The 24,106-nt window shown below is 39.5% G+C and overlaps 1 protein-coding gene across 1 annotated transcript in view; it reads right to left on the reverse strand.

Annotated features, from left to right (window-relative positions):
- Positions 1 to 24,106, reverse strand: part of IFT81 (intraflagellar transport 81) — a 2,787,102-nt gene that overhangs the window by 1,008,289 nt on the left and 1,754,707 nt on the right. The window contains exon 12 of the mRNA XM_044068648.1: positions 10,093 to 10,242. Coding sequence (XP_043924583.1) covers positions 10,093 to 10,242 — 150 coding nt within the window. The remainder of the gene's footprint in view (positions 1 to 10,092; positions 10,243 to 24,106) is intronic.

Below are 24,106 nucleotides of genomic sequence, written 5' to 3' on the forward strand. Positions count from 1 at the left end.
CTGGGTGTCGGTTTTCTAGGCATGGATCGAGTTTTAGGCCTTGAAGAAGAAGATGGCGTTGGTTTATGCAAGTCAGTAGGCCTGAATACACCCTCAGACGCCGAAGCCTGCACAGCGGCTCCGGACCCATCCAAGGTAGAGACATCCCCAGTTTCCACAGTTGAAGAAGCATCTCGCAGCATACTGAACTCAATGGGTCTCAATAGAGGCCTGCAAATCTGAAGTAGCAGGTATCAGGGGCTGGAAAGCCCCTCACTGAGTACTGGCAAACTGGCGACTAGCTTAGGAGAAGCATTGTCGGCAGCTTTGGACCTATGCGGTCTGTCTCTGTCTTTATCTTTGCGTTTTTTTTGAATGTCGGTAGTCGGGTGGCTTACTGAAGCCATTTCTGGATAATTGAACTGAGTACCAAAATATTTAGATTTGAAAATGAACCGACGATGAATAGTTCGAGGTTTGAATAAGGCAGAAAACCGACAGCGAGATATGTCGTGGTCTGGGCCTAAGCAAAGAATGCAGTACAAATAAAAATCTTTATGAGGTATTTGCTTTCCACAAGAAATACAATTGTTAACTTTTACTGACATCGGTTTAGAGCAAGAAAAAGGTTCCCCAACAGGGTACTTAGCTTAGTTGAAGACTTTGGATCTGAAACTCGAAAACGAAAAACTTCAGGAGTCGGCCGACCGGCACTTGCGAACTGCTTCTGCTTCGGGCACCACACGGCAAAAAAGACTGCTGCAATGGCGTCGGCTACAAGCTTTATAACCCTGACTACCTGACGTCATGGAAGATGAGACAGCAACCGACACAGGACCCAAGGCTTTGATAATCAGACCGACTGAGGGTTACCTGCAAGCAGATAACCCAAATGTAATGACTGCAACAGTGAAACATGAAGAACATCTGGTTCTAGCCCTCCTTGGGACAGCATGTGACGAAGATCAGGACGAAATAACAAAGTAAGTATGTAACCCTGACAAATGATTTTCAGAACCCATTTGTCTGAAACAAAATTTTGCCAAAGAGAAAAACAGTGATTCAGACTTTCGGGAAGAAAAAAGGGGCCAGGGTGGGAGAGGGTCACAATGTCTCTTGAATAATCATTCAGACTTGTTGCACTGTCCTTGCTTTTGGGAGGTTTTGGACTTGTTTTAGGAATCCCCTTACAATTTCTTCTTAAATGCTTGATCACTTGAATTTTATTGACATTGTTTATTTTGATGTTTGCCAAAACTAGGTGAGGAGATATAAAAAATCCCTTGGACAATTTGGAAAATCGGGCTGAAAATCTTAAGAGATTCCCTGGATCACCTTGGCCCTTTCAACACACCTTTTTGATCACCTCTGCAGAAGAGGGGCCAAACACTAAATCCTTATCCAAAAGAGAATTTAAAATCTCAATTCTATTATCATCTGGGAGGTTCTGAAAATGTGGCCATACGAACCTCCTCAAAACAGTACCAGGGGCCATAGCCCTGGTAGAGGTATCAACAGAGTCGTACACACACACTGCAAACAATGGGCAGTGACCTGTGCAACAGAAGAAACTAAGTTCACAAGAAAAAACTGCAGATAAAACATTCCTCATTTGTTCATAACTTGTTAGAACAAACTAATATATGATATTGATGATTCAAAATTATGAAATCAAAGTTGCATAAATATACACATCTGATGTTGTCTTTTTCATCAGTTCCTCAACCGATAAGTTTCAGAGCTATCCTTGGACCTGACTTTGGTCACTTCTAAAGACTTGGATCTGTAGCTCAAGCTCCTCCCTTTACCCACAATCTTCCTTTCTAGTTATAATTACTTCAGATCTTGTTTCTCTCTTTAGTGAATGGGCATGGTCTCCACCGCATGAGCATTTGGAGTGATTTTTGGATAAGTGCTATCTTTATAACTTTTTTATAGTTACACTTTTTCTGGCTCTTCCTCCCCTCTCTACCTTGTTTATAATCTCTCTCTTTCGCTGCACACACACACACACACATATATATATATATATATATATATATATATATACATATATATATATATATATATATATATATATGTGGGTCTACTTCTAATCTTCAAAAACTCATTTCTTTGAAGATTAGAAAGCAGACACCCACTTTCACAAAAGTGCACTTAACCGAAAGTGCACTTTCGCGAAAGTCAGTTAACCGAATCACGGTACAGTGGCGATAAGGAAATATATCCTTTTCCCCACTGTAGTGCGATCTCAGAGTTAGCATATATAAGTAGCGGACGTGTGGGGGGTGCAGCCCCCCAGATGGTGGATGCAGGGGGGACTTGCCCTCCTGGAAAAATGTATTCTACTTTGCCGGGCACACCTCCGATAATTCTATACACTAATTCCTAGATCCACGGTGCAGTGGGGATAAGGAAATATATCCTTTTCCCCACTGTAGTGCGATCTTGGAGTCAGTATATATAATTACCAGAGGTCTGTCCAGCAAGGTAGAATACATTTTTGCAGGGGGGGCAAGCTCCCCTGCACCTCCTACGTGGGGGGCTGCATCCCTCAAACCCCCACTACTTATATACTAACTCCAAGATCGTACTGAAAAGGATATATTTCCTTATCCCCACTGTACCGTGATTTAGTTAACTGATGTGAACCAGTTAACTGACTTTTGCGAAAGTGGGTGATTGCTTTCTAATCTTCGAATATATATATATATATATATATATATATATATATATATATATATATATATATATATACACACACACACACACACACACACATAAGTAAAAACAAATCCCTGTCCAGGAGTGAACAAGACAGGAAGACCTTATCTGCTATAGGGATCCATTTTTCTAAACCTCAAAGAACCTTTCCCCAGAATCAGAAAGGTGGCAGGAAAATATGTTTCCGGAAGTCGCAAAGCTCTTCCCAGGACTCCTATGGAGACATATCCCCCTGTGGCAAAAGGGGGTGGAACTCCAATAATAGACTATGCCCTCATGGCAGAGGAGTTCCACAAAATCATGGTTTTAGAGGTCCCTTCTCTGAGACATCCCCATCAGTGCTCCTGAAGGGTTGTCAGACTGTTGTTCTCTGAAGGCAGTTGGGGGGCACTTATCTCTACATCCACAAAGACATTTGGATGCAGAGGATTATTTCCAGAGGTTATTACATACTCTTTTCCCTACAGCCCCCCAATTGATCTACAAAACTTCCAGACCTTTCACCAGTCAGAGAAAAGCAGGAGCCACAGAAATACAAAAAATGCTCGAAAAGAAAATTCATCCAGATGGTCCCACCAGACCAACAAGGATTTGGAACTTATTCCAGGGTCCTTTTGGTGCCAAAGAAAACCGGAGACCAGAGACCTATCCTGGATCTCGGCAACTTAAACCAATATGTCAAATGCTCCAAGTTCTGAGTGGTCACAGTTCAGTCTATTCTGCCACTTCTGTGCAAGAATAATTGGATGTGCTCGATAGATCTCCAGGATCTATACTGTTGTTGTTTGTTGTTTGCCTTTCGGCTTTCCCAGTTAGGGGTCGCCACAGTGGAACTCCGGTCCGCTAATGATTGGCAGTTGGTTTTTATGGTGTCGAGTTGCCAGCCCGAAGCCCAACCTTCAACGAAGGCACACCCATTCAACGCATGTCTTTCAAACACCCACTTGACCGCAGAGAGGACATGCAGACTCCACACAGAAGGCACTCCCAACCCAAGCCGAGAATCGAACGGGAGAACCTCTTGCTGTGAGGAAACAATGCTACCGCTGCACCACCGCAGAAAGTATCTCCAGGATCCATGGATCCATACTATCACATTAAAACAGAAAGGTGATCCAGGAGGTTTCTTCACTTCCAGCTGGGAGCCAGTCATTATCATTCAGAGCCCTGCTCTTTGGTCTTACCACCCCCCGAGTGATCACCAGGTACATGGCAGTGGTTGCAGCTCACTTGAGACTGCTAGGATTCTGAGTGTTTCAATATCTCGACAACTGGCTCATCTCTGCTCTCAACCAAGCCTCTATTGATTCAAGCCAGGGACTACTTCCTCCAAATATGTCTTCAACTGGGCATTACAGTGAAGTACATCAAGTCTCAACTCTCCCCTACTCAAGTCCTAGAGTTCATTGGTGCTTGTCTAAACATGGTTATCCAAATCACAAGCCTTCCTTACTCAAGAGTAATACTTTATAGAATCAAGCATCCCACTTACTCTCTCTCTTCCGTCCTCGCCGGCAAGGTTGATTTTACAACTCCTGGGATCTATGTCAGCTTCCACAACTCTAATACCCCTAGCAAGATATTACATGAGGGTACAACAACTGAATCTTGCAGTACAATGGTCTATCAGACAACATTCTTTCTCTGCTCCAATACATATTACAAGAATCTGCAAAGAACATGTCACATGGTGGATCATCACAAAAGAAGTTTCTCAGGGGTGTCATTTTATCTTTCCACCACCCACAGCCACAGAGAGTATGGACACCTCCCACCAGGGGGGCATTTCTTGGGAAGGATGGTCCATGGCACTTGGTCATAATTGGAGAGCAATTTTCACATCAATGTTCTGGAAATGAGAGCAGTCCTATTAATGTTGCAGGCATTTCAAGATGCTCTCCTTCCGGGGATGACAGCCATTCAGACAGACAATATATCAGTTGTCTGGTACATCAACAAGCAGGGGAATCCAAGTCCTACTCCCTAATATGAGAAGCGATGAGAGCTTGGCAGTGGGGGATTTCTTCCAGCCACCTTCTTCTGGTAATGCATATCCCAAGGGAAGCCCAATGTTCTAGCAAACAAATTGAGCAGGTCCGTTCTACCTCTTCAAACCTGTGGTGGCAGGAACAATTTTCCATCAACGGAACCAACCATGGTGCAATCTCTTTGCTTCTCCTCTCAAGTGCAGAAGGTACTTTTCATCCTAATCTCTCCAGAGGTGGAGTCATTGAGAGACATTCTAGTCCACAAATGGCCCACTGGGCTCCAGTACACTTTTTCTCCTACTCTACTTTTTCCCAAATTTCTATAGAAAGTATCTTACTGGAAGTGCAGTGTAATCCTCATTGTTCCTTTCTGGCCTTGAGAAGTTTGGTTCCCCTTTAGTTGGCCTCATCTCGTGCACTCTCCTTGGGTGTTGGATCCAAACAGGGATCTTCTCTTTAACCCATTAGGAATAACTCACCCAGGCATTCAGACCTTCAAATTAACTGCATGTTTTCTCTACTTTCAATGATGGCTAGACAGTCTAGGTTTTCATCTCAAGTCAGACATATCCCCTCAGAAGGATTCAACAAGAAAGGTGCATAACAGAAAATGGAAAAGATTCTCCCATTGGGCTGTCCAGAGACAACTATATCCCTTTTCAGCAGCCGTTTCAGCTATTCTAAATGTATCTGCTTCAATATTTAACAGCGGTGCAAATTATTCTACCACAAAGTTTCAGCTTGCATCTATCTCCAGTTTTCATGCAGGACATAACCAATCCTTTTGGCCTTCTCTAGGTTATGTACAGCCTTTCTTAGAGGTACAGTCTTACTCTGACCCCCAATTAAGGACCCTACTCCTCCCAGGAATTTAAATATATTTCTCTAAGTCCTGAATTGACTCCTATTTGAACCAGCTGCCAAGGTGGACTTGAAATTTTTGTTTTGCAAAACGATTTTTCTGGTCACAATCACATCAGCCAGGCAAGTATTATAACTCCATGCCCTCTCTTCTAACTTGTACCTAAGATGGCTTCAGAAACAGCTATGAATCAAATCGATCAACCTCGTTATTTTCGTTCCAAAATTTTCCAATAAAGAGATTACATGCTACACATTTTAGAGATGTTAATAGGCAACTTTGATTCTACATCCGCAGAACGAAAGATTTCAGAAAATCAGCCTAGTTGTTTAATACCTTTTCCAAAGCCAAACTGGGTAAATCTGTCTCAAAGGTGACTATAACTAAATGGCTCACTGACTGCATTTCTTTTGTCTATAAAGAAAATGGATTGACACTTCCCAAAACTCCTAATGTTCATTTCACTAGACCTGTGGCCACAACCTCTATCTTCTGGTCCACAGCTTCTATAGATTACATTTGTGAAGCTGCTACTTGGTCTAACACTCATACCGTGATTTCTCACTACAAACTGGACATCTTATCTTTTAAAAGGGCAGTGTTTAGCTCTGCTGTACTCCAGAATATCCTTCCTTGAGGACCACACTGGGGTTTCTCTAGCTGGGGACTCTGCCCCATCAGTTGAGGAATGAAAGAAAAAGACAATATCAGATATAAAAGTTACGTACTCACCATAACCATACATCTGTGTTGTCTGTTTCAACCTCTCGCCCTCCATCCACCATCCTACTTCAAAATGTTTTAATTCATAAGTCTCCTAGTTCAACCTGAGGAGTAATGTACTGCATGATTGTTGAGGAGTTCCAGCTTTTTCCTCCTTTGTTTCCAACTTTATGTAGTTGTTTCGCTGGGATGTTGTTTTACATTCTCTGTACTGTTCCCACCTGAAAACCGTTTTACACACACTGTAGACTGAACTCGAGCTGAAGTAATTCTAACTTGAAGGAAGATTATGGGTAAGGGGAGGACCTCAAGCTAAGGATCCAATTCTTTAGAAGTAGCCGAAGTCAGATTCGAGACCTATCAGCTGAGGAAGGACAAAAGCAGACAACAAAAATGCATAGTTACGGTGAGCAAGTAACTTTTATTTTTTCCCATACCTATCAATAACTTTCCCATCCCTATCAGAAAGACTAGGATTGGAATTAACTGAGTCCTTAGCAGCAGTGGGATCAACTAAAGCTATAGCTGCCTGGTCAGGTTTGGAAATAGTGGATAAAAATTTACAAGACTGAGGAACTTCATACATCCAATCTACCTTTTAAAATGTTAAGAGGCTGAGGAACTGTATACATCCAAACTTCCTTTTTAGGGGAGGCTGATGACTATAAGGAGAATTGCAAACAGTAGCACACACATCCTTTAAAGCAGACAGAACAGGAGGAAGGGGTGTAGGTTCTGGTAAATCCTTCTGTAACAACTCAAAGTATTTTTTGAGAAACTGAGAAACCTCAATGCTCTCCTACTGAATATACTGGCACAGTCTAGCATTAGTCTCAGAGAAAGACAACCCCCCATAGGGAGAATCAGAAACTTAGCTCTCCTCTAAGCCTGAATCTGAAATCCAAGGAAAAAACCCTGCATCCGTTTCTTCTACCAGGTACTAATTTACAAGAAAGATCAATAGCCTGAATTAAGCCCTGAGCCAGACCCAGTAAATTACCCCTATCCAAAGAAATCTGAGGAGAATTAGATACATGCTTGGCTTTCTGTTTCTTTTTGAAAGGAAAAATGTCTCCAACCAAGTTACTAATGGCAGCAGCTGCATCCTTTGGGATGGCCACAGCATTCTGACACAAAAGGTAAACCTCCCTGTTCCCACTCCATGGACCAAGAGAGTGGTGCTCCCTTGTCACTGAGGGGGCCCCAACAGCTGCAGAGGACGTGGCTAACCCCAGGTCCATAGTGGCTGTAGGTACTACACTAGAGGGATCCAGGGTACAGATAAGTGGTCTGAGGAACAACAAATGGCCATAGCAGAGTCACCTACCTATGTCTGAGGCAAACTACTAGCCTGCTGTGGTGGCAAATGCTGTTTGCTTATTTTTTTTTTTTTGCAGTGAAAGGATGACAGACCATGGGACCAGTAGTCTGCTCCATGGTCAAGCCAAAAATTGTGCCCATCTCCTGGGGAAGACGAGCAGCAATTGCCAGTAAATGTTACCAGTCCAGAAAAGATACTTTCTTTGATGGAAAAAACACAGTAAAAAAGCATTTTAAAATACTATGCTAAACCCACAAAAGAAAAATAAACATCACCACCACAGAAAAAACATTTTCAGTTACTTTACTATTAAACTGACAGGAAAAAAATTAGTGCTCTGTTTAAAAATATGTTACAATCTTGAAAAAGAAAACACTCCTAGCTTTAAAATAATTTTTCTGAAGACGAAAGTAATAAAACATCAACAAAATTAAGAAGATATATTTTTTTCCCAAAGGGAACTTACCTGCACAGCAAAGCAAGCACAAGCTGACCACCACTCCTCAAAAGCCACAGAGGAGCATACTCTTCGGTGTCAGTAAAGCTCTAAAGTGCTTCGTACCCAAACATGTCTTTTAGTCAACTCAGCTTGAGCTTATTGACATCAACAAAATTAAGAAGATATAATTTTTTTCCCAAAAGGAACTTACCTGCACAGCAAAGCAAGCACAAATTGACCACCACTCCTGGAAAGCCTCAGAGGAGCATACTCTTCAGTGTCAGTAAAGCTCTAAAGTGCTTAGTACCCAAACTTGTCTTTTAGTCAACTCAGCTTGAGCTTATTGACAGTTTGGGCGCATGGAAGATGCCCTGAAGCTTTGGATATAACCCTATACAGCTAAAACTGTTGCAGCAGTAATCAATAGAATGAGCATCAAATCAAGAGCAAATGCTTGTTCATTTCTCTTCCGGACTAGGAAAATCTCACCCAACCTTTTCAACCCAACCAGGACTGCTGTAGGCAAAACAGTCTTTCTGATTCAATTCAAAATGCACTACCTATACTAGTTAAAACCTCTTAAGAAAAACTCCTCCACACTCCACACTATTGAAGAAAAAATTGTTTTTTTATCACTAATTCACCCTCTCATAAGCCCCACTGCCTCATGCTAAGAAAAGCTAAATGGCTTCCAAGAGAGCACAGAGCAGACCTGCTACTACGCTCTCTCATCTTCATACTTTTCCATCATAATTGATTCCCACCCACTAGCTGCCAAACTCTATACCAAACACACACTATAACCTCAGATGACTCTCTCAAACTCCAGCCCCACCCCAACAAACCAGGCTACACTGCACCAGCTACTCTTTCTCCATCCTTGCTCCTAAACTGTGAGAATCCCTCTTCCACATACCTATGGGAACTACAACTCCTTTCCCCACCTTCGAAGCTTAACTTAAAATCTTCCTCCACATCAAATCAAACTGTACTTGTCATGCCGCAGGCCACATCAGCTAAGGGCCTCTCAACAACTAACACTTTTTAACTATACCTACCACACCCTTCCCTGTCCTGGCTCTCAGTACCCCCACATAATTTCTACCATGGCATAAAACAGAAATATACTAATGCAAAATATACATTTCTCTCATAGCTGCTGCTGCATCTATTAATTGCGGTTGTACAGTTTTTGTTATATATTGTTACGTTCTGCTCTGTTTTTGATATGTACAGCTTAAATGCATCTCTGTTCCACTTTTTTTCTATGTCAATTAGTTCAACTGGGCAGAACCTGCAAATGGTCAAGTTGTGACCAGTGTACTACATTGGTTAAGCGAGTAAAAAATGAAATAAAAATGTATTCCATTCCCTCTGCCTTTCATCACAGTTTCATCCCAAAGACTAATACTATAAAAAGTTAGAAGAAACCCCTCCTACACATAAGACACCTGAGTAATTATAACTAAAGGTTCACAGGCAACAGGTCTTGAGGACCTATCAAAAAAGGACTTAAAAAGAAACCCACTGGTAATTAATCTTCCACCAGAGACTAAGAGGTAATCTCCTTGAATGACTCTCTAACACAGCTGAGATGGTTACAACAGCAGTAAACTACCTGTCAGAAGTACAAGACAATATGTACAAACAAGTGCATCCTACTGACAGGACAGTATGCATGTTATATATTCCAAATGACTACTGTATCCTATGTGTGTCATTATCATACCATTAACTGCAGTGGTAGTACAACACAGGATTTTGATATGGAACAAATTTAGCCTATCAGAGAAACGTGTGCATGTAAGATAGTGGAATGCGTCATAAAGTATATTCTTTGGGGTTTATTGTTGTTTTACTGATTACAGCTATTTAAAAGGGAACTAAAAAAATCAAACTTCAATATGGTTCCAGAAAGATATTTTTATATCATTAACTAACAAGACAAAGTGAATCTGAGGTACAAACGTGACAACTTCCTGAAACTGTTATTTCACAGTAATTGGGAACAGCAAGCCTAGAAGGTTTTCTGTTTACTGATGATGAAGACTCTTACCAGTTGTTGCTGCATGATCTCATGCTGCTGTTTTAGAAGTTCTTCTGTTCTCTGTAGAACGCCATTCTCTGCTCTAAGCTCTGCAATTTCCTGACGTTTCTTCTTATACACTGTGCTCTTCGTCCGAAGTTTGTTGACATAGCGTTTGAACTAGAAAAGGAAAACACTTATCCTGTTATCAGTTGTTTATTAAATTAGCTAAAATCAGATGATCAGCAAACAATGATGCTAAAAGACAAGTCTTCCACATACAGTAATTTGACATATATTTTGTGTTAACTTGTTTGATAACTTACATCATTTTGTACTGTAAGATATCAATGAAATATCTCAAATCACTCATGGTTCAACAGCTTGGACTGTTTTATGTGTGATTATCTGACATTATTAGATGTAAATTGTAGGAATAGTCACTGATCATGAATTATTCATGAACCCTGGATGTTGATTGGTTCAGTAATTAACTTTGTATTATAAATTTGCTGTCGGTTGGGGCATGCTCTGTCTTGATAAAGTCTCCAAATGGTTGGAGACGAAAGCGCTTGATTCACTGGATGTATCTGATTTATTTTTATTTGTTAAATTAAAGTTCTTTCTGTAAGCACTTCTTAGTTGCTTATTTGAAATTTTTTATCTTTATTCATCTTGTTGCAACCGAGGCCGATTTTTGGATTGTGGTTTGTTTTTTGAATTTCAAAAGTTTGAAGTTATTTGCGTTTCTTATGGCAATGGAGGCACAGGAGATGGAGGCTTCACAATCATTATATACACCACAAAGGAAGAGTTTGATTGAGGATATCTTGCAGCATTTGGAATGGATCACTCAAAGGTTAGACAGAATAGAGCATGCCAGTATGACGTCAGCTCCGAAGGGAGGACCAAACCAGGAAGTTGCTGGCTCTAGTAGAAGTCGTGGTGAGGAAACGAGTGCTGTTTCTCTTTTTTTTAGACTCTGAAAACGCTGACATTAGACCTGGTGGAGACAGAAGTTTAAATAACAACAACGGCAACAACACCAGTAATGAGGAGCATTCAGGAAGAATTGCTGGTACGAGTTTAATGGATGGAGAGCAGCGTTCATCACAGAGTGCAAATTTAAAAAGAAATGCTCGTGAAGATGTTCAAGTTAACTTTAATCCCATTAGAATGACCGACTGGTTAGGAGAGGAGATGGCTTTTTCTACACCTTTACCTGTAAGTACTGATTCTTACAGCAACAGTTTGTACAAATTAGACCGCATTTTACTTAAAATTAAGAAGATTCAAGTTGATAATGCATACTTTAAAGAATGTTTAAAGCTCAAACTTGTGCCTAAGGGTTTGCACATGTGGCGCTTTCCAACAGGGCTAATAGCTGGTTCATGCTTCCATAAGGATTTGATTAGTATGTTTGATAGACATGGCTTCGAGTACATGGAGCTAGTTATCAAACATAATGAACTAATTTTGAAAGATTTAATAAAAGAAGCAACTGAACTAAACAACAGGATTGTGCAAGATGTGGCTCATGAAAACAATATTTTTGACTACAACAGAATATTTAAATCTATTGAACAAGAAATGGTTTCAATTAAAGCTAGGAAGATGAAGAAAATAGAGAGGGATAGGGCTCAATATTGTTCAAACACAGCTTATCCCCACCCTCCTCGGTCACAAGCTTGGAATATGGAGAACCATAACTATAATGATGGAGCCTCTGAGAATAATGAGGAACATTTTTTAGATCAAGACAACTTCCCCCCACTGAGGAGATCAGAAAGACTGAGAGAGAGAAACAACCAGAACATGCAGAATCAAGGGACTTTTCCTGCAAACAGGGGTCGAGGGGGACAAATGTATTATCGGGGGGGGGGTATCGGGAATGGAATTGAATTCGAATGAGCTTATGTTGAATAATTGTGTTATTTTAAATAATTCTAGAAATGATTTTAATGTATACAATTTTTCTTCATGTATTTTTGATGTTAATGATTGTGATTTATTTTCTAGAGGTTTATCATTTATCCCAGCCAAAAATGTTAACATTGCACAAACATTAATTGATATCAGAAATTTTGTTAGAAAGTTGAATTTAAATGTCCTTTTTAAATCTGTTGAATATGTGAGTAACCCTTTGCACATTTCAAGTACATTCAACCCACCCCTACACCCTGCGTTAGCGATGTTTGATAAAATGTGTGAAATAGATGTTAGAAATATGCACAGAAATGCACGCTCACCTAACTTAAGTAAAAGTGAGATGGATGGTCTAAACAAACTTAGGTCTAATAGAGATGTGCAGAATATAAAACCAGATAAAGGTGGTGGTATTGGCATTATGGACCTAGATGATTATAACACAAGGATGAACAATATTCTCTTGAATGATGCATATAGAAAAATCTCTATTAATGAGTTAAATGGCATTTATAAAAAAGTTAAAAATGAATTAATGGACCTTCTTTATTGAAGGCTCAATTTCTATAGATGAGTACAATTACCTGTCAGTGCACCATCCAAAAAATCCTTGTATATTTGGATTACCAAAACTACACAAGAATATGGTTGATCCACCTATGCGCCCTATAGTGAATGGGCGTGGTTCTATCACTTATCCCATAGCAAAATACTTGGATATTAATTTGAAACGTTTTATTAGTGAAGAAACTATTATTTGTAAGGATTCATGGGATTTTTTAGAAAGGGTTAATAATTTAGAATACAGTGAGACAGGTGTATTCATCACCATTGATGTGAAGGATTTGTACACCTCAATACCCCATGATACTGGTATTAAATGGGCATATGATTATTTATTGGAAAAAGGAGTATCACAACCAAAAATTAATGTATACGAACAACTATTTGAACTTGTGTTAAAAAATAACTGTATATTTTTTAATGGTGAATTTTTTATCCAAGCAGTTGGTGTTGCTATGGGTTCTCCATGTGGTGGTTTGTACTCTAATTTGGTGATGCTACAATGGGAGAAAAAGTTTGTTATTAATTCAGTTTATTATCAATATTGTAAAATGTATGTGAGAATTTTGGATGATATTTTTATATTTTGGGATGGACCAAGTGAGATGATGAATTAATTTTTAACTCACATGAATAATTCAACAGCCTTTTAAGGTTCACCCATAATGAAATATCATATTTGGATGTTAAACTGACAAAAAATACAGTCTTAAGGAATTCTGAGTCATGTATTTATAGGAAGGAAATGTATTCAAACAATTTTTTACATTTTGAAAGTAGCCATCCCTTCAAGCAAAAAAGAGCAGTTGTTAAGGGACAGTTTGTTAGAGCTGCTCGGATGGTGTCTAGTTTCGACTCTTTTTTGGATGAATGTGAACTGTTGAAAGATATGTTTCTTAAAAGAGAATACCCATTGGACTTAATTAACAACTTAATGTTGGACGTAGTTAATAAGAGAGAGAGAGGGTTTTATCATGCTATATTGAATTCGGAGATGGTGCACTCTGGCAATGAAGGGAACAGTTATATGGTTTTAAATTTGAATGTTGGTTCCGTTAATATGGACAGCAATGTTAATGTGAATGTTATGACACCTGTTGAACAAGTGCAGGGAAATGGGAAGTTTTGTTCAGCTTTTATCACTTCTTATAATCTTGACAGTAAAGAAATGTTCAGGATTTTGGATAAAAATTTGATAATTTTGACCTCAAGCAATGACATTAGACAATGCATAAGTGAAAAGCCTATTATGGTATATAGAAAGGGACAAACCTTAAAGAACATCTTTGAAAGGAGTTACCAGATTCGGAATGGGGGCCATATGAAGAAGTGTGGGGCATGCAATTATTGCCAACATATTAAGGAAGGGTCAAAATTTAATATAAATGGTATAAAGGTCTATTTACAAAAAAGTGCAGATGTTATACTGAGAAGGTGGTTTATTTTGCTTTCTGTTCCAAATGTGCTTGTTTTTATATTGGAAAGACAGAAAGGAAACTTAAAAAACATATTTATGAACATTTGAGGGATATCAGACTGCAAAAAGAAACCAATGCCCTTGCAAAACATTGTATGGAATGGCCCGGACATGATTTTCAATTTACTGTTATTGAAATTATTGAACTAGACCCAAGAGGTGGACCTTGGACTTTATATTTGGAGAAAAGTGAGGCCATATGGCAGTTAAAAACTAATGCAACCCAATGGCCAGGCTTAAATGAATCTGTTGCAATTAGTTGCTTTTTAAGATTAAAAGCTTTAGACAGATGATGCGTTTAAAGAATTGTTCTTGTAATTTTTAATAGTTGAAACATATGCATTAATTTTATGTTTTATATATATACATTGGTGAATTTTATACTGTATCTATTATGTGTTTATTTATACATGTATTTATTCATTTATATTACAATATATTAGGGTTAGTTGAAGTGTACAACATATAGGAGATGTTGAGGTTTTATTAGATTTTATTTACACATATTCAATTTTATTTTAATAATATAGTTTATAGTTATTTATTTATATGTATTATAGTGGGTAATATTTAGGATGATGAATGTTTTATGTGTGATTATCTGACATTATTAGATGTAAATTGTAGGAATAGTCATTGCTCATGAATTATTCATGAACCCTGGATGTTGATTGGTTCAGTAATTAACTTTGTATTATAAATTTGTTGTCAGTTGGGGCATGCTCTGTCTTGATAAAGTCTCCAAATGGTTGGAGACGAAAGCGCTTGATTCACTGGCTGTATCTGATTTATTTTTATTTTTATTTGTTAAATGAAAGTTCTTTCTGTAAGCACTTCTTAGTTACTTATTTGAAATGTTTTATCTTTCTTCATCTTGTTGCAACCGAGGCCGATTTTTGGATTGTAGCTTGGACTACTCCCCAGACCAGAACTACTGGCCAGCACCCACAACTGGTAAGCAATAAACTGGACAAGTGGTAAATGCAGCCTAAACTGCAGCATCCAGGATATATGATACTGAGTCAAAATATAGAAAATTCACTTTTCTATTTACAGAGGTACAACATGAAGTTAAACTGCAGCAGTTATTCATGTTTCATCTTTGTAATCCCAGGTTGTGCCTGCAAATGGTCTATTACGATCAGTGTGTACTATCTTGGCAAACAAAATAAATAAATGCTTTTTGCACTGAGTGGTGCACACACATTCTAAGCTGATATTTTTATCAGCCATGTACACTTCCAAACCAAGCAGCAGTCCTAATAAATTCCCAACAACACCTATCGTATACTGCTTTTGGCTTGATCGCAAACCTAGGCCAGCAGCATCACAGATAACAGCCAAATGCAAACAATTTTTAATTTAGGTTACATACACAGAATATACTCTGCTCCTGCATTTCATTTATCCATCCATTACCAACCCACAGCACAATGACTTATTTTAAATGTGAAAATTAAATCTGCCCTGTTGTCAAGACTGCATAACTGGCGTGCCTTTGATTCCTTCAGCACATGCCAGTGTTTTCCAACAGTTGTTCACATCTTGAAGTTTATGTTGAATAATCTTTCAGGCTTCTGCTTTTAAGCATGCTTAACAATTCCCTGACACTTTTACAGTTTTTCTGCATTCTGCTGTAACCGTACTACATACTGTAACTTTGTTAAACTGCACAGACTGGCAGCAGAGAATTCAAATTAATTCAAATTTCTCCTACTGCTGAATCATAAACTTCTTTTTAGACTTCTGCATCTAGCAGAGTCAATTTCTGACTATACGTACAAGCTAACTTTTCTCCCCCTGCAAATGAAAGCAAATTCCATTTCCCTCAATAACTACTCTCTGGTCTTCCTCTTGCCTGTCTTGGCCAAGGATAAAGAAAAATAAAATGTAATTTTGTATGTAGTCTTTTTGTTATTCCACCCACCAATTCTGGTGACCATCTTACTTTGCCTTCTGCAGACAATTCTCTCAATTAATTTTATTCCCAAGACAATCACAAGAGTTGGAGCAACAAGGACCAGTGCAAATATACAGCAGGTCTGCGGGCAATTCATAACTCTAACTAGTCTCTCATCATCCTGTGGCCACAGGGTAAACTTGCAATTGTCCTAGCTAACTGGATGATTTGGGTTTTCTGCCCAAGCCTGCAACTTTTGCGAGCTACTTGACCCTCCACTGTCATCCTGTTGATCATTCAGCTTCTCATTGTAGCTGTTCAACAATCCAGTAAGTTTGCTGCTTCAGAAACGGAAGCACCTCCATATAACTCTCAGTGAATATATGCTGGCACAAATCATTCATTTTCTCTTCAGCAATCCTTATGGCACTCGAGTTACTATTCAAACCAGTAACACACAATATTGTATTCAAACATCTTGCCTGAGTAGGAAAGGGACAGCAATGAAGTGCACCTTACACCCCTCATTCTTACATGTCGTCCCTTATTTCCCCTTTCCTGGCCAGCATCATCTTTGCAAGCACCATTCTGAGCTCTCTTTATACAACATTTTAAAGTTTTGATCTTAAAGGAACATATCATAACTGCATTACTTTTGCTATTGCAATACTAAATCATGAAACAACAAACAAACATAATAAGTTAGACAAGCTAGCCGTTGAACATTTTAATTCTGCCTTCCTAGATGCTCGAAACTTCCTAGCTCCACCAAGAACAAGAAGAATAAAAGCCATAACTGCCCCTTGGCTAACTAAAGAAACAAAACAAATTATGCATCAGAGACAAATCCTGGAAGCTTTACCAAAAGAATAAAGTCCCCAAAACCCATCTCCTATACACACAGCTTCGTAATTATGCAAAAAAAAAATCATCAAAGACAAAAAAATCTTCCTACACTAAGCTTCAGTTCAACCATACTAAAAACCCTAGGCTATTCTGGAACTCAATAAACTCACTTCTCAACCCAGGTTCCAAAAATAACCCCTACACTGAGCCAAGTAAATCTGACCTCGAATTAGCCTCATGCCTCATTATTTAACTCATTCTTTATAGAGTCAATATCCGACCTAAGACTTTTCCCAACAACAACCCATCTCCCCTGCTGTCTCCTGTATCTAAGTCCTCCAATAATTCCCCCTCTATGTTTGAGCTCAAACCTGTCTCCACTAACTACATAAAAAAACTTCTATCCAAACTCAAACCCTGCTCCAATGCTCCTGATAACATCCCCTCAGCTTTTCTCAAGTCTGCTGCCAATGGTATAGCACTCCCAATTAGAATCCTAATCAATAGATCCATAAATGAATCCTATGTCCCCAAACTCTGGTGTTCTGCCTTTATTCTTCCTCTCCACAAGGGAGGCAAAAACACTAACATCTCTAACTTCCGCCCTGCAGCTCTGCTCTCCCCAATCTCAAAAATCCTAAAGAAATGTATCCACCTCCGAATAATGCCCTTTCTGAATCATAACCAACTTCTTACTCCAATCCAATATGGCTTCCGACCAGGGCATAGCACCATAACAGTCCTACTCTCCTTCTTTGAAACTGTCACTCAAGCCCGAGATTCCGGGAATATAGTATCTACACTTCTACTAGATCTCTCTAAAGCATTTGATACCATTTCTCATACCCATCTTCTGAGTCATCTCTCAGACCTAAATCTCTCCCAAAACACCCTATCAAGTTACCTGTCAGACCGATCTCAGGCCGGGAAATGGAAAAAAGGCTCTCCTTTCTTACCCACCCCTACCAGCGTACCTCAGGGATCCATCCTCGGATCAATGCTGTTTAATATCTTTATCAATAACTTTCACTTTGCCATTCCAAACACATTCCAAACACTAAAGTCATTCAATATGCAGATGACTCAACTCTTGTCTGCTCTGCCACTAACCTCTCTGAACTTCTAATTAAGACCCAAACTGCCTTCTCAACTACTGAGATTTGGGTGCACCAAAATCACCTTTCTCCCAATGCAAACAAAACTAAAATACTAATATTCCCTCCATCAAAATATTTCTCTTATGACAAAAGTTCCTTCTAAGTCCTAGCCAAAGCAACTGTTCTACTGAGGTTGCTCTCTTCGCCAAATTACTCGGCGTAATTATAGATGAACACCTGAAGTTTGACATCCACATTCAGCAAAATATAAAGAAAATGCACCAAAAACTGGGTATGCTATACAGGAACAACCGCTTCCTCTCCTCCTCTACTAGGCATACTCTGGCCTCTACTTACCTCCTTCCCTGTCTACTGTACGGTGCCCCTCTGTTAACTAACCTATCCTCCACCATCACTTCCAAACTCTAAAACTGTTATAACAAAATTTCCAAATTTGCCACCAAAGCTAAACATTCCACCCATCACTGTATTACCCTCCAATCTCTGAATTGGTTAGAACTCACACATAACCTGGACTACCTCCAACTTACCACAGCTCATAGGCTAATATTTAATTCAACCAAATGCTCCGCACTGACAAACATCCTTTCCCTTTATACCCCAAATAGAACTCTCAGATCTGAACACCAAAATTTAATTACTGTCCACAAACCTAAACATCCTGCTGGACAACTTCTCCTCTCCTTCTCCCTAGGTAAAAAATGGAATTCTCTCCTGTCCACTCTAAGGACAATGTCAAACACAGACAACTTCAAAACGCAGCTTCACACGATCTAGATTCTTATAAGTAAAAGCCCTTGGGATGTTATTCTCCTGTGTTCCTAAGCTCCTTATAGCTTGCTATATCTTTCCATAGCTAAATCCCATATGATCTATTGCATCATGTATATATTGTAAATAGTAAAAAACAAAAGAAGAAACACCTCCAAAGCACAAGGCTAATAGAATCTAGCATAAACAGGTGATTACAAGGTATTTTTATACCCTTATATGCTTTATTCAATTTGCTACTAACATCAATATTATATATATATATATATATATATATATATATATATATATATATATATATTTGTTTTTTATTCTTTTGCATTTATTATTCATATCTTTTATGTGATTTTTGTTTGATTGAGAGATGTAACTTTATATACTGTAGCTAAGATGTTTTACACATTAGTTTTAACAGCAAGTTTGGGTATCATTATTCTTTACCGGGCATGGATACATTCAGTGTTTAAATTTGTGTAGCAATTATCTAATTGTCTAATTAATTTTTATTGGATGTTTGAGTAATTGCTTGGGTATTTAATGTATGGTATGGATGATTTTCACTTACTCTGAAGAAGCCATTTGTAATGGTGAAAGCGCTTAGCAAGTGAATTTGGATGTACTTGGATTAAAACTTGAAACTTCTGCTTTGTGCTTTGGACGTGGTTCTTCTTTTGTTTTTTACTAGTTCTGTACCCTGTGGGTATTCAGTTTGTGGTATTTGTCTTTATATTGTAAATAGCCTTTGACTGAACTGTTTGAATAATTTCGTTAAAATGAATCTGTATTTTATAATCCGTAGGATACTTTTGCTATGGGCAAAACTGCTCATGCCTTGTATTGAATTTGATATGTATTTGTGTATGTGTTTGTAACTTTTATTTTACTTGACTGTTATCTCTTCTGTAACCTGTACTATGGAGCTTTTCTTCCCGGGTCTCCACTGAAAATGGGCTTTCTGAGCCCAGTGGACTTCCCTGCTAATCTAACTGAAAATAAATAAATAAATTCAGTGCAAGTTTACACCTAGGACTGAATTCAAATTGCTAAATAATGGTGGAGAAGCTAAGAATCAAACTTCTACTTAAGTAATCTTACCTCCTAAGGTTAATGGAGAGGGATATAATGTCTTAGTTCATGGCTATTTACTACAACAGGTTTAGGACAAGAGTCAAAGCTAAACAAAGTTGAGCAGCAGTCATGATTATGCACAACCCTTAGATGCAGCTGGACAGGGAATACTCTGAAGACATAATAAGCCACAAGTTTATGAAAAATGAAAGTTATGTACTCACCACAATGAAAGACAGTACAGTTCTGTAAAATCTTACTATAATAGTAGATGCCATTCTCTTTACTGTTGCAGTATTCCTTAAAGTAGGGATCCCCTGCTTAGGGCAGCCTGACGTCCGGCTAGTATACCAAAGCCTTAGGTTGTAATAGGGACATCACATGTCACACATATGCTCCCCAAGTGTGGCACAGGGCATAAAGGTGACATACGGATGTACCATCCTCAGAACTGAAAAGTCCCAGGAGGAGCAACAGTTCAAGGAGAAAAGAAGAATATGTGCATCCAGATGGAGAAAGAAACAGGGGAAGGAAGGAGGGAGCGAATACTGTAACAGTGAAGAGAAAGACATCTACCATTATGGTAAGAAGAATATATGTATCCAGATGGAGAAAGAAACGGGAAAGAAGGAGGGAGCGAATACTGTAACAGTGAAGAGAAAGACATCTACTGTTATGGTAAGATTTAACCCAACTGTACTATGTCCTTCCATATCACTGCTGCAGTATTCCTTATAGTAGGAAGAGTACAAAAGCTCAAGAAGAAAACTGGGAGGAGGAGGAGGAAGGTCCAGCAGTCCTTTCAAGAAAGCCATGCAGGCTAGCCATGCCAAATTCAGCTCTAGCCCTAGAAAACACATCCAACTTATAGTGCTTAGTAAAAGTATGCATAGAAGTCCAAGTAGCTGCCTCAAGTTGGTATCCAATCCTTTAAAAAAACGCCAAAAGAAGCTTAACAGAACAAGAAAGACTTTTCCATGATAAAAGGAAATGGCCTTAGATATCCATGAAGAAACTTAGAAACAGTCAAACCCAAAGACCTAGAATGAAAGGAAACAAATAGTTGCTCAGATTTATGAAATGCTTTAGTTTTATCCAAACAATATGCGAGTAGTCTATGCAAATCCAAGATGTGAAGAACCTTCTCACTAGCAGATTGCGGAGAAGGGAAGAAAGTGGGAAAATGAATAGAGTGATTAAGAGACAACTCATTAACCACCTTGGGCATAAAAGAAGGCTTAGTATGAAGAGACACCCTGTCCTTATGAAAAACTAAAAAAGGAGGAACAGCCATAAGGGCCTATAGTTTAGACACCCATCTGGTTGAGGTAAGGGCCAAAAAAAAGAATGGTCTTCCAAGAACAATGCTGTAAAGAAGCTGAAGCTGCCAGCTCGAAAGAATCCTGAGTCAAATTTTCCAAGAAAAATTAAGGCCCTAGGAAGGAGGAATAGGCTTCCTGGCGGGCCTAATATGAAGAACACCTTTAAGGAACTGTCTGACCTCAAATCTAGAAGCCAAAGGAGGAGTCAAAGACAGACAAGCAAAAATGGCTGATAGGTGGGTTTTAACAGAAGAGTATGCCAGCCCGGCATTGAGCAAATCACACAAATAAGAGAGAACCAAAGAATTTTCACAGAAAGTGGATCCAGGTTATGAGGAAAACACCAAACAGAAAATATCTTCCATTTGGACAAATAAGAATTCCTAGTAGTAGGTTTTCTGGCCTTCTGAAAAAAAGCTGCCCAAAAACTATCAAAACTCTAACACCCACAGCATCAGTTGAAGAGAGGACAACTGGGGATGGATGAGCGACCCCTTGTCTTGTGTGAGAAGGTCCATCCTGTGAGGTAACTTATGATGATTGCCCTTGGTTAAATGCAGAAGACGAGGGAACCAATGCTGTTGGGGCCAAATGGGAGTCACCAACAAGATTTTGGGAGCATCTTGTTCCATCTTGAGCAGGACCCTTGGCATAAGAGGAAGGAGAGGGAAGGCAGAAAGAAACACTCCCTTCCAGTAAAAAGATAGGGCTTCCACCTTCCAAGTTAGAGGACATGGGACTCTGGTGTAAAAGAGAAAGTTGTCTGTTCAGAGGGAAGGCAAAAAGTTCTACCTGAGGAGTACCCCACTGGTGGACAATTTCCAGAAACACATCTCTGTGAAGCATCTACTCGTGAATTAGTGTTATGGACCTACTCAGAGAGTCTGCCACAATGCTCTGATCTGAAGGTATATAAACTGCCTGAACAGTCACCTGATACTGGACAGCTAGATCCCAAACCTAAAGAGCTAATCTGCACAAAAGGTAAAACCATGTCCCCTTTGCTTTTTGATGCATCACATCACTGTGGTATTGTTTGTGAAGATTTTGAGGGGCCAGCAAGGAAAGAAGAATGGAAGGCCTGAAGAGCCAGGAGAAGAGCTCTCATTTACTTGATATTGATATGATCTTTCCTTTGACAAAGAGACCAAAGGTTCTGAACCTTCAGAGGACTGAAGGAGGCTCCCCACCCCGCATCTGAGGAATCTTAAAAGAGTTCCTGAGAGGGGACTAGACGCTGAAAAGGAAGCCCTGGGTTGAGGGAAGATGATGAATCCACCACTGAAGCTCTAGCTTAGAAGAGGAACTGGAAAGTCTAAAGGACGAGAATGTTGAAGTCAGAATGACTTTAGGAACCACTGTAGCTTTCTCATATGAAGTCTGGCCAGAGGAAGCATAGGGAGGGTGGAAACCATGTATCCCAGATCCCTTAGAAACTCTCTGGCTGTAATACAGGCCAGAGGAAGAATGGATTGAAACAATGCAATCAAAGTTAAATCCTTGGAAGGAGGCAGGGATGCCAGCATTGGAATGGTCTGGAACCTGTACCCAAGAAAAACATGATCCCGAGGAGGAGTCAGGAACGATTTTTGGAAATTCACTGTAAAACACAGGTTTTGCAGAAGACAAATAGTACAGTGAAGATGCTGAAGTAAAATCACTGGACAGGCAAGATGTGGATTCTCCACATCCTGCAGAAAGCAATCACAGGAACAAGGCATTTGGTGAAGACCTCTGGGGAATTAGAGAGGTCAAGGGGCAAAGCAGAGAACTGAAAATGCAAGGAAACAAGAGAGAACATAAAAATTTCCTGAAAAAGGGATAAATAGGGATATGCAGGTAGGCATCCTTGAGATCCAGGCAGACTAGGAAAGCCTGAGGAGGATGAAGAGGAAACATGTTTTGAAGGGATAAAATTCAAAAGGAAGGAACCCTCAAAAAGATGTTTAGCTGTGAAAGATCCAGAATGGGTCTCCAGGTGACTTCTTTCCTCAGAACCAGAAACATTCTGGAATAAAATCCCTTCCCCATTTGAGGAGTCAAAACTGCTTGGATGGTTCCTTGAGTCAAAAGGCTCTGAAGAACTTCCGGAAAAAAAGGCAGCTGTTCCTGAGGAGGTTAAGGAATGCCCAAAAAGGGGGGAAGGGATTTCCAAACCGTGTAATACATTTGATGAATGATGGAGAGAATCCAGGAATACTGGGGGATCTGTAACCAATTTGGAAGGGACAGGGAAAGACGAAGAGATAGAGGAACCTGGCTTAAGAGGGAGGGAAGAAGTTAGTCAGATAGAACTTGGCTTGTGTGAGTAGATTTGACAGGAGAGGTCCTTCTACCACCATGTTTTACCTTTGGAAGGAGGGCAAGACTGTCTATGGACAAAGCTGGACTTGGTAGGCCAAAATCTCTGAAATCTGGGAACAGGGGAAACATAAAATATGTTTTAATCTCTGCACAGCCTTACCCTTTTCCTGAAGAGATTTAAAAACCTCAGCAGCTGCAGAACCAAACAGATTTTTATTGTCAAGAAGAGCATCCATCAGCTTGGCCTTAATATCATCAGGCAGAGGCTGAAGGCAAAGCCAAGAATACTTTCTCAACAGAGAACCAAAGGCAGCAGCAGCTCTAGATGAGGCAGCAGCTGCATCATAACTACATTTAATGGAAAGGCAAGCCATTTGAGAAGAGAACCCTAACAGAGAGAAGGCCAAATTATTCTCCTCAGAATCAAGAAGATCTGAAATAACCAGAAGAGCCTGAGAAAGAAGCGCCAAAATATACCTGGCCATGTGGGTCTGTTAAGTCACTGCCCTGAAGGTCAAAGTAGCAGCAGTATACACTTTCTTACCCAACGTTTCCATGGTTCTGCTGCCCTTCTCAGACTGGAGCAGCTTAATAGAAGGTAAAAGCTTAGAGGGCTTATAAGAAGAGAAGGAAATAACAGAAGGGTCAGCTTAGGAACACTTTGTAAAGACATTTACAATAATCAGGCACCTTATAAAACCTATCAGGTCTTTAGGAGCAGGGGGCTGGGAATCAGGAGCCTCAGAAG

Source organism: Protopterus annectens, chromosome 4.part0 (genome assembly GCF_019279795.1).
Source record: "Protopterus annectens isolate FY-2018-M chromosome 4.part0, PAN1.0, whole genome shotgun sequence".
Lineage (NCBI taxonomy): Eukaryota > Metazoa > Chordata > Ceratodontiformes > Protopteridae > Protopterus > Protopterus annectens.